At 45.5% G+C, this 12500-nt stretch overlaps 2 protein-coding genes across 3 annotated transcripts in view; both read right to left on the bottom strand.

Annotated features, from left to right (window-relative positions):
• The window catches only part of LOC119491101 (involucrin-like), a 2573-nt gene extending 1568 nt beyond the window's left edge, over positions 1-1005 (bottom strand). Inside the window, exons 1-2 of the mRNA XM_037774759.1 lie at positions 516-1005; positions 1-221 (exon numbers count right to left, since the gene is read on the bottom strand). The exon at positions 1-221 is cut by the window's left edge and continues 1568 nt beyond it. Coding sequence (XP_037630687.1) covers positions 1-221; positions 516-814 — 520 coding nt within the window. The 5' untranslated portion in view covers positions 815-1005. The remainder of the gene's footprint in view (positions 222-515) is intronic.
• The window catches only part of LOC119491121 (fibroblast growth factor 12-like), a 43189-nt gene that overhangs the window by 27258 nt on the left and 3431 nt on the right, over positions 1-12500 (bottom strand). Inside the window, exon 1 of one of the 2 annotated variants that reach the window (XM_037774799.1) lies at positions 6629-6836. The exons of the other annotated variant lie outside the window; for it this stretch is intronic. Within the exon in view, the coding sequence (XP_037630727.1) occupies positions 6629-6734 (106 nt within the window). The 5' untranslated portion in view covers positions 6735-6836. Of the gene's footprint in view, positions 1-6628; positions 6837-12500 lie in introns of those variants that run through there. 2 annotated transcript variants of the gene reach the window in all.

The following is a 12500-nucleotide window of genomic DNA, read 5'->3' as shown; positions in this document are numbered from 1 at the left end:
GCTGCTCCTGGCTAAGATCAAGGATCACAGCGTCCTTATCGTGCTGCTCCTGGCTAAGATCAAGGATCACAGCGTCCTTATGATGCTGCTCCTGCTGGAGATCAAGGATCACAGCGTCCTTATCGTGCTGCTCCTGGCTAAGATCAAGGATCACAGCGTCCTTATCGTGCTGCTCCTGCTGGAGATCAAGGATCACAGCGTCCTTATGATGCTGCTCCTGGCTAAGATCAAGGATCACAGCGTCCTTATCGTGCTGCTCCTGGCTAAGATCAAGGATCACAGCGTCCTTATGATGCTGCTCCTGGCTAAGATCAAGGATCACAGCGTCCTTATGATGCTGCTCCTGCTGGAGATCAAGGATCACAGCGTCCTTATGATGCTGCTCCTGGCTAAGATCAAGGATCACAGCGTCCTTATGATGCTGCTCCTGGCTAAGATCAAGGATCACAGCGTCCTTATGATGCTGCTCCTGGCGGAGACCAAGGATAACAGCGTCCTTATCGTGCTGCTCCTGCTGGAGACCAAGGATTACAGCGTCCTTATCGCGAATGTGCCACGTCAAATGGTTCACTCTGATCTGGAGTTGAGTCTGCTGCGTCTCCCAGCCTCGTTGCTTCTCAGCAAGGTCCAAAGTAAAGTTGTCCTGCAGTTCCTTCTGCTGGGCTTCCAACAGTTGGACTATTCTTTCCCAGCGCTGGTCTTTCTCTGACAGCAACTTGGCGATCTCCTTCAGAGCGTTGTTTTCTTCCTTGAAGGCTTTCAGTTGTTTGGTGAACAGCTCCGAAGAGCTCAGTAACAATGATGCTTGATCCATGGAGATGTAAATAATGTAGTCACCCTACAGTCGACTGTCAACGTTAAACTGTTTAACCAGAACGGTAAATTAACCTGAATGTTAAATTAACCTGAATGTTAAATTAACCTGGATGTTAAATTAACCTGGATGTTAAATTAACCTGAATGTTAAATCAGCTTGTCAACAACTGTCTGGTTCACTAATCTTCTCCTATAAGTAAAATTTTAGATTAAAGCCAAACTCAGCATCACAGGAATCACAGCCGATTCCAGAACATCACATTGTGATGTCATGAGACAGTTTAGAATACAGCCTTACCTGTGATGTCATCACATTCTCATGTCATCATGTCATCACATTCTCATGTCATCATGTCATGAGAATGTGATGACATCACAATGTGATGACATGACGGGTAAGGCTGTATTCTAAACCTCATACTATACTAGTAGTATGTACTGATTTGGCCAGAATGTAGCATGTAGTACGCAGTATGGAAATCTACAATATGCCAAAAATACCTGGATGTCGTACTGAAAACACTGTTACAGTAAAAGTTACAGTAAGTATTGTAACAGTGTGGTATTAGTACTTTTACTGCAGTAATGGATCTGAATACTTACTAAATACGGCATCATTGAGGCTCTCAGGATCAATAACACTGACTGGTGATGAGAATATGATGATGTCATCATTATGGTGCTTTTTATAAAGTTATATATAAATATATAATATATATGAATATATACAGTATATGTACTAAAAGCTTCACATTGACTGTATTTACTGTCAGTCACCAGCAGAGGGAGACGGAGAGACACCAGGTCAGCCTCCTGCTGGACACTGAGCCTCCATCAGTAGTAATACTACTACTAATAATAATACTAATACTACTACTAATACTAATACTACTGCTACTGATAATACTACTAACACTACTGCTACTGCAGATACTGCTGCTACTACTAATACTTCTATTACTGGTAATACTACTACAGGTAAGTGACCGTGACATCATCATGACGTCATCACTAAAGAGTCCTGTATGACGTCACAGACTACCACAATAAAAGCGGTGACTTCCTTCTACCTCCACGTAGACTCAGATGAAGCAGATCTATCCATTCTGACATTAATAAAATATAAAATGTCGATACATACAGCAGGTCTAAATCATCCTAACATCCTATGAGGTATCTGACGGTGTTGTTTAGTGTTAATAGAACCGGTCGTGCTCCATGTTGGTCATGTGATGACACATTGAGAGCGTCGCTGAATCCAGGAGCTGATTTCTAGATGAAGTGAGCTGCAGATATATGAGGAGGAGCTGAGGAAACACACAGCTGCTCAGACAGAAATACATGCTGCTGTAAATATAACTGAGACTTCACCGTCAAGGTCACACACACACACACACACACACACACACACACACACTCAGAGAGGTATATTTAGTTGTGTTCTGTTTGTTTTTAGGTTACGAAGCTAAAAATGTTGCTCTCGCTGTGTTGTTCTGTTTCTCTCTGGAAAACATTCAAACTAGAACATCACAGACTCTCTCTGTTCACAGTCGCTCTGAAGTTAATACACCGCAGGATTCATTCTGTAAACGTGCCGATAACAACCGATAACATCCGATAACATCCGATAACAGCCGATAACAACCGATAACATCCGATAACAGCCGATAACAACCGATAACAGCCGATAACAACCGATAACATCCGATAACAGCCGATAACAACCGATAACAGCCGATAACAACCGATAACAACCGATAACAGCCGATAACAACCGATAACAGCCGATAACAACCGATAACAGCCGATAACAACCGATAACATCCGATAACAGCCGATAACAACCGATAACAACCGATAACAGCCGATATCAACCGATAACAGCCGATAACAGCCGGTAACAGCCGATAACAACCGATAACAGCCGATAACAACCGATAACAACCGATAACAGCCGATATCAACCGATAACAGCCGATAACAGCCGATAACAGCCGGTAACAGCCGATAACAGCCGATAACAGCCGATAACAGCCGATAACAACCGGTAACAGCCGGTAACAGCCGATAACAACCGGTAACAGCCGGTAACAGCCGATAACAACCGGTAACAGCCGGTAACAGCCGATAACAGCCGGTAACAGCCGATAACAACCGGTAACAGCCGGTAACAGCCGGTAACAGCCGATAACAGCCGATAACAACCGGTAACAGCCGGTAACAGCCGATAACAGCCGGTAACAGCCGATAACAGCCGATAACAGCCGATAACAGCCGGTAACAGCCGATAACAGCCGGTAACAGCCGATAACAGCCGATAACAGCCGATAACAGCCGGTAACAGCCGGTAACAGCCGGTAACAGCCGATAACAGCCGATAACAACCGGTAACAGACGATAACAGCCGATAACACACTACGATAAGAGACAGAACTACACCAGACGTCCACAGTGTGAGTCTAGAAGTGCACGTGTTATAAAAGGACATCAGTGAAGGTGTGAGACACTGAGATGTTAACACTGATATTTATATACTAACACCAACATGTGACACAACAGGAGAGGAGCAGCGGCTGGGATCAATGCAGATCCACTGTTCTGGTTGCATATGGTTAGAAAAACGATTCACCTCCAGTATGTTATATTTTATGATTTCTAAACAGATGTTTTAACACCAGAATAGATATATCTGCTTCATGTGAGTCTATGTGGAGGTAGAAGGAAGTTACAGCTTTTATTGTGGTAGTCTGAGTAACGTGACGTCATATCCGTTCCGTATCCGTCAACCAAAACAAACCTCAGAGAGTCTAAAACGTTGGAGGGTCGTTGTGGATACGACCTGCACCCTCACATGTTAAATCCAGCGTGGTAAATACTACACATCCAGTAAAGGATGGAAACACTTTGGGTTTCACACATTGACAGGAGAAGCAGAGCTAGACAGAGTAGAGGCGGTGGAGCCGGCCGTCGCTCTCGTCTCCGTGGTGAAACGGGCCGACGCTACGACTGTAGAGCACCCAGATACTGACAACGGCCCGATGGAGCTGACCATGATGGATAAAGAGAACGGAGCTGACGGGAGAGCTAGAGACCACCTTGGAGATGTTAGAGGAAGTAGACACGTGGGACTACGTCCGCTTTTCAAAATAAGGTGTTAACAAAGGGAACTGTATATACTAAATACATCTATGGAAATAAGACTGATGGATTATATTCACCAGAAGTATAAAACATTATAAATTAAAAAGTAAATCCCACTAATCTGTGAGGGAAATGTCTTTATTCTTTGTTTTTTTGGGTTGCTGGATAATAAATAGTTCCTGCCAATGATCCTGATCTATTTGACTTCAGGACGTCTCTGACTACATACATGCTGAAAATCAAACAGTTTTACTGGATTCATTTAGAGATTTTCAAAGTAAAAGTCTGTAGAAGTGGATGATTCATTTGTTCCCTTCATGGTCTAGAGGTAAACAAGTTAACAACAATCACAATACATCAGAATAATTAAAAATCCCATACATATTGAAATAGGATATATATATATATATATATATATATATATATAGTATATCATCACAGCCGAGAACTAGATTCAATAGATCGTAATATCTGGCCTTGCTTATGTGTCTCAATATATATAATCTATTGAATCTGTATCATGGTGCGTATCGGATGACCTTGGTTGCATCTGCACACACACACACACACACACACACACACACACACAGTTTAAACTACTCATGTGTATTTGCATGTTTTTGAATATTATTTGATTGTTCTTTTCACTCTTTCTCAACATGAACCCAACCCTGCTGCAGACAATTCATCCTGAATACACAGGATATATATACTGAATACTGGGTATCTGCCATAACACAGGATATAACATGTAGTCCCAGTAGATGCCCTCTAAAGGTTCCATGAATACGCTGAGAGTGACGCTGCTTCCACATCTGGTTGCATCGGTGACGCCGCGACATCAGGTGATGTAGCGGACCAGATTTAACAACGACCGCAGAAAACACACAATAACAAAGACTAAGATAGAGTTATAGTTTTCATGAGGAATGGGAATCAGTCCTTTCCTGTTAGCTGCTAACGTCTGCTCTCCTCCCGGTGAAGTCGTCTCCTAGCGGCGAGGAGAGAGAGACCGTGCGAGGTCTTAGCGCGGTCAACGGCAGCGCTGTAAAGATAAATTGAGGGCGTATAAATCTTTGGATGCCGATAGTAGGGATGTCACGAGAACCGATACTTCGGTACCAAAATTCAAAAAATGTGACGGTACTCGTTTTCTTTGGTACCGAACGATGCCTGTAATGGTCGTTTGGTACCGGAGCGGAGGTACTGGAGATGTGATTCTTCTGGATCTAATGGGGTCAGTATACGCTCACAAGAGTTCTCATCTACTGTGAAATGAAGGAAGAAGAAGAACGCCGTAACAGCACGGAAAAAAACAACAACACCAGACGTGAAAGATGGCGGCTGCTGCAGCGCTACCTCCAAAAACAAATAGCGAGAGTCGGGTTTGGAGGTACTCTGCGTACGAGGTGGATATAAGGAGTAATAATAGATTCACATAAACCAGTATGCGGTGCAGTAACGACGCCGTCGTACTTTTCTTTACAAAGGAGGAAATACTTCCAATTTAGCAGCTCACAGACGTCCAGACATCCAGACATCAGACGTCCAGACGTCCAGACATCCAGACGTCAGACGTCCATCCAGACATCAGACGTCCAGACATCAGACATCCATCCAGACATCCAGACATCAGACATCCATCCAGATATCCAGACATCCATCCAGATATCCAGACATCCATCCAGACATCAGACGTCCAGACATCCAGACATCCATCCAGACATCAGACATCCAGACGTCCAGATATCCATCCAGACATCCAGACGTCCAGACATCAGACGTCCAGACATCAGACATCCAGACGTCCAGACATCAGACATCCAGACGTCCAGACATCAGACATCCAGACGTCCAGACATCCATCCAGACATCCAGACATCAGACATCCATCCAGATATCCAGACATCCATCCAGACATCAGACATCCATCCAGATATCCAGACATCCATCCAGACATCAGACGTCCAGGACATCCAGACATCCATCCAGACATCAGACATCCAGACGTCCAGATATCCATCCAGACATCCAGACGTCCAGACATCAGACGTCCAGACATCAGACATCCAGACGTCCAGACATCAGACATCCAGACGTCCAGACATCCATCCAGACATCCAGACGTCCAGACATCAGACATCCAGACGTCCAGACGTCCAGACATCAGACATCCAGACGTCCAGACATCAAGACGTCCAGACATCAGACATCAGACATCCAGATGTCCAGACATCCAGACATCCAGACATCCATCCAGACATCAGACATCCATCCAGACATCAGACATCTAGATATCCAGACGTCCATCCAGACATCAGACATCCATCCAGACATCAGACATCCATCCAGACATCAGACATCTAGATATCCAGACGTCCATCCAGACATCAGACATCCAGACATCCATCCAGACGTCCAGACATCCAGACGATGTGGTTGGTTTTAAACACTTGAAGGCTTCATGCCTCTGTTCTGTTTTAATATGTTAACAGACGTTTCTTTTTACATGTAGAGGTGTTAACGCACTTTTGGGACAAAGATGAATTAAACCACCTGTTTCCTACTTCCTGTCCTCACCATCACTGACCAGCAACCACTACAACACGGTGCTGCTGGTAGTTCTTCTTCTACTACAGTAATTAGAGTTCAGAGTCAGGCGTCCACTCACCCTGCTGGCTGCTCTCTCTGTGAGTGCTGCCCTCCTCCTCGTCTGCCTCCTCTGCCTTACTGTCACCGGACAGCAGGCGACGAAACGGGCCGCAGTAACGGGTCATGGTGCAGAAACCCGACTCGGCTCAGAGAGACGGACCGATCCGGACTAAAGGAGTCCAGAACACCAACCGGACCCTCAGTCACTGACACCTTTAAACACACTCCGACAACTCACTACTGTCTGTCTGCCACCACGCCTCCCTGTGACGACACACTGACAGACACCTGAACTCACCACGGACACTCTACTGTCCTGCTGTTATTACAGACACCTGAACTCACCACGGACACTCTACTGTCCTGCTGTTACTACAGACACCTGAACTCACCACGGACACTCTACTGTCCTGCTGTTACTACAGACACCTGAACTCACCACAGACACTCTTCAGGTCTGGAGTGGTGCTCTGGGTCCAGGTCTGTGTTCAGGTCTGTGTTCAGGTCCAGGTCCAGGTCTGTGTTCAGGTCTGGAGTGGTGCTCTGGGTCCAGGTCTGTGTTCAGGTCTGGGTCCAGGTCTGGGTCCAGGTCTGGGTCCAGGTCCAGGTCTGGGTTCAGGTCTGGAGTGGTGCTCTGGGTCCAGGTCTGTGATCAGGTCTGGGTCCAGGTCCCGGTCTGTGTTCAGGTCTGTGTTCAGGTCTGGGTCCAGGTCTGGGTCCAGGTCTGGGTCCAGGTCTGGGTCCAGGTCCAGGTCTGGGTTCAGGTCTGGAGTGGTGCTCTGGGTCCAGGTCTGTGATCAGGTCTGGGTCCAGGTCCCGGTCTGTGTTCAGGTCTGTGTCCAGGTCTGTGTTCAGGTCTGGAGTGGTGCTCTGGGTCCAGGTCTGTGATCAGGTCTGGGTCCAGATCCCGGTCTGTGTTCAGGTCTGTGTCCAGGTCTGTGTTCAGGTCTGGAGTGGTGCTCTGGGTCCAGGTCTGTGTTCAGGTCTGGGTCCAGGTCCCGGTCTGTGTTCAGGTCCAGGTCTGGGTTCAGGTCTGGAGTGGTGCTCTGGGTCCAGGTCCAGGTCAGAGAGGTCATGTGACCCTGCAGTCAGACCAGAGGAGTTATTCTGAGTGTCAACAAGACTATTTAGATCAGTACGCTCTCTAATCCCTGCAGCTTGACTTCTCAGGTGTTGTCATTAGAGGGCTCTCTAATCCCTGCAGCTTGACTTCTCAGGTGTTTTCTTTAAAGGGCGAGTACCACAGAAACAGAACTGGGAGTAGAACCGATGTTCCCGTTCAGATCAACGTAGCAGGACGGTCAGAGCGGCGGACATTTTTATGTGAACCGTTGCCATAGCTACAGTTGAAGCGGGCTGACTTCCGTATAAACTGAAACCTGAACTAAGTTCAGCGGTAGCGACTACAGCGAGCAGCGTAGCGGTAGCATTACGAAGCACAGAGAGTGTCCCAGCAGCACGAAGCATTTCAATAATGGAAGAGAATACTATAACACATTAGAATAAAGGATGCTGAGATTTGGTATATTTTGTGTCCGTCTTGCCTCTCAGAGAGGAAGAGGAGGAGCAGCCTGAGGTACTGAGGTAATGAACCCCTGACGGCTCTAATGCTGCTAAAGTGATGATGAATATTTCAGAGATTCAAATCGATACCTGAGTTACTGCACTAATGTACATTAATACTGAGCAGCTTCTTGTGTTCTCAGGGTTCTTCAGCCTGAAACTGAAGTACTGAGTTACTGCACATGTGTTTTTGTACATAATCAGTGTATTCAAATTTAAGTAGTTCAAGAGTGTATTTAGGTAACACTTCATTTTACAGGTGATAATCAGTAAGTTACGTCTTTGAGATTTATTTGGAATTACTGACAAATGAGCCCGATACTACCTCTAGATGTATGTAAATGTAACCTGGTAGCTGATGTCGTGATTCAGTTATTATGCTAATTATCATCTATTTATCAGCTGACATGGAAATGTATTAAATAAATGAACAGCTATTGGGGAAATAGAGGAATATCATTATTGAATCATGTTCATAATAAAGTAAGTTTAGATAGTAAATATTGGGGTAATTGGGCAGTAATTCCAAATAAATTTCTAATAGGTAACTTGCTAATTATCACCTCTAAAGTCAAGTATTTCCTGTATTTCTTGTTAAGTACTGTGATTCTATATAAGTAAAAAATATATATATATATTACAGCCACAAGCGGCAGTTCGTGGTTTCAAGCTTTTTTCGCTCAAAGCAAACACACACACACACACACACACACACACACACACTGGTAAATACACAAGAATCATGAAATCAGCGTGAAGTCCAGAAACAGTGATTTCTATTTGTGCTGCGTTCAAGTATTTCCCATCACTGCTGGGAGACGAACAAAAACCAAAATGGCGACTGCCAAAAATGATATGTATATTGACACGCCGTCCCCGGTCCGTCCAAAAGTAACGCTAGAGCGGTTCCCCGTGCCTCGATCTCCGATGGCGAGGGGCGCTGACCAAGCGGCGGTATTTGAGTGCGAATGTGTTGTCGGTGTTGTGGGAAACTGTCGTCACCGTAGAAACGGACTGATGGTCATGAACAAGCAGGTCAGAGGCTTCGGGTCAGGACTCTTACTTTGGCGGGGACACCCCTCACGTTGTTACGTTCACTGAATGCAGCACAGTAGACATCAGCTGTGATCTGTGTGTACCGGCTGTTGTTATTTTTTCATTTTTATGTCGTATTTATTCATGAAAATCTCTTATTATATGATGAAACTCCAACTCACCTCCTGTGTAGTTGGAGGTGACGCCGGGGCTGATGGGAGTTTTAATGCAGCGCTGCAGCACTCAGACATCCGTCCTGTTCATCTGCTGCCTGCTGCAGACACACCACCGCATTACATCAGTGTGCGTGTGTGTGTGTGTGTGTGTGTGTGAGAGTGTGTGTCATAAATAATTGAGAGGTCTGCTGACTCTCTCTCTCTCTCTCTCTCTCTCTCCCTCCCTCATTCTCTCCTCCTCTCTCGCCCCTTCACACGGTCTCCATGGCGATGCTCTTAAAGGACCAGGCCTCGTGTTTTGGCAGACTGTCCGGGTCGTCATCACAGATTGTGAGAGTATAAACATCATCCATCACTGCGTCCGTTAGCAACATGCTAACACTTTAGCATCGACTGAATGACTCCATGCTGACAGTAACACCCTGATGACATCATGTGTTATATGAAATAATAGAAACTAGGGCCGTCAATGTTAACGTGATAATAACGCAAACTTGTTTTAATGCCACTAATTTCTTTAACGCATACACAACGCACACAACTTGCGATTTTTATTTAACCTCTTAAAAGTCCGACAAGTCGCCGATATTTCAGAGGCTGTAGTTAAAGCAAGAGGGAAGATACTGGTCTCCATCTTGGCTTTTGCCCGTCTCCATCTTGGTTTCTGGTCGTCTCCATTTTGGTTTTTGGCTTCTTTATTTATTATTTATTATTTACAATAAACGTCGTCAGATGTCAATGTTTATGTTAATTTGTCCAGATATTCAGTTTGCTGTGATAGAAAGCTGATGAGCTTTATGTTTTTATGTGATGCTAGGACTGACCTTTCAGCTCGACGTGTTTTAAAACTAGAAGCAGCTTAACTCACATGAAAGGGTTAACTGTAGTTCTCATCCCTCCCTTTGTTACTGCTCCTTTAAATAGACATGATGTCATCAGATGGTCGATGATGTCACTGAACCAATCGATCACAGATACATAAACATGATAGATTATGTTTTTATTAATCAGGTGAATGTTATACCGAGGAGCTGCTGGGAACGCTGGAGACCAGAGAAACCAGTACGGAGAACAAACAGGCCATTAAACAGGGAGGGGCACGCACACACACACACACACACACACACACACACACACACTCTCATCAGCCTGTCTGTGCTGAGCTCAGCATCTCCTGCTGTTTGTGTTCAGCTCACGGTGGAGGAGGGGAGTCAGAAACACTCTTACCGTCAATCTACTGCATGTGATGATCATAAAGTGGGCATGTCTGTAAAGGGGAGACTCGTGGGTACCCATAGAACCCATAGAACCTATAGAACCCATAGAACCCATAGAACCCATAGAACCCATAACATTCACTGATCTGGAGGTCAGAGGTCAAGGGACCTCTTTGAAAAGGAGGAGGGAGGTTTAAGACTGGATCTGTACACCCCTCACATTACCAGGTTTACCCTCCTAATAAATGGACCTGAACCTGCTGCGGTCCGAGCCCGGCTTCATGCTGCAACGCTTCATGTATTCGTGTTCCGGTGCACGCAGAAGACACCGTGTGTATTCCACCCAGATCTGATCCGTACGTGGTTAGCACCGAGCAGTGAGGTTAGCACAACAAGCCGACTATCAGGGATTTGTTCAACACAATACTGTTGCAGTTCATTTAGAAACAGAATCTATGAGAAAATAAAGAAATGTGATTTCTGTTATTCATTTAATAAATCTTTCTCTTAAAAAACAACACAAAGAACCGTTAAAGTAGCGGCTCACTAAGCAGTAGTAGTAGTAGTACTGTTAGAATCTTAACGATACCCATACCTCCACCCTCACCTCACCCCCGTCACTTCTGGTTGCAGAAAACCAAGATGGCGACGCCCAAAAACCAAGATGGCGACGCCCAAAAACCAAGATGGCGACTGACAAAATGAGGAACGCGAGGCTTCAAAACGGCGATCCACAAACCGTCACAGTGACTGGTCACAACACCAGACAGACGACTGTCTGAACCGCCTTTAACATTTATCATATAATCAATCACCACATGCAAGAGATCATGTGTTATTATGGCACACACGCACACACACACACACACACACACGCACACGCACACGCACACACACACACACACGCACACGCGCACACACACACACACACACAGGTACAGACAGTGTTTGGGTGTTTCTCAGCTGATCAGCAGAAACAAACAAATCGACAAGAAACACACACCTCCTCTGGGACACTGTGTGTGTGTGTGTGTGTGTGTGTGAGTGTGTGTGTGTGTGTGTGTGTGCGCTCAGTGAGTGTCTCAGGTTTCTGTCACTACAGACCTGAACGGTGTGGATCTGATCCCAGAATCAATACAACACGCTGATCAGTCTGTAAATAATCACACACTACTACTGGTCCCTGAAGACCCGCCTCCTGTCAATCACACACTACTGGTCTCATGTACAACAACAGAACTACGTAATGTTACAATGAACCGCTGACCCTTGAAAGAGCAACAGCCAATGAGGTAACTGCAGCACTCGGCCGACTCATGGTGAGACTTCCTGTCAGTGAGTCCTCTGTGGCGTCCATCTCTTCCTTTAACAGAGTTTAAACCTGTTGAACGTGTCCTTTAACGGTGAGGTGGGCAGCAGACTCTGAGCTGACTCACTGCTCTACAGGAGCATCATCACTGAGGACAGGAAGCTGCAGCAAGAGAATATAGATTCATATAGAATAAAGGACTTCCTTCATGAGTCTCTGATCTGAGAACAAGGGAAGAAGAAAACACTGGAATCTGATTGTTGAAACCACATCTGAGAAAACATCTGGAATCTGTCCTCCTAGTAACCATGGTGACGTGTTCAGTGGAGGCACGTTAGCTAACGCTGGCTAGCAAGTATTGTTGTCTTGTTTTTTTTTAATGGCTGAATATAATCTAGTTCCTCTCAACATGTGCCGTCACTCTCTCTCCAGGATCACCAGGGAGTTGACCAAGTTACCATGAACCAGCGGGACCAGATTAGACCACCGATGTCTCTAGTTAACTATCCTTCAGTAAAGTCAGTCAGAAATAGTGTTAGCCTCCAGTCTTTCCTTTGTTTAGCCTCCAGCTAATGTTAGCCCACTGCTAGC

Source organism: Sebastes umbrosus, chromosome 7, assembly GCF_015220745.1.
Source record: "Sebastes umbrosus isolate fSebUmb1 chromosome 7, fSebUmb1.pri, whole genome shotgun sequence".
In the NCBI taxonomy this organism is placed as follows: Eukaryota; Metazoa; Chordata; class Actinopteri; order Perciformes; family Sebastidae; genus Sebastes; species Sebastes umbrosus.
This window is presented reverse-complemented; position numbering and strand designations above follow the sequence as displayed.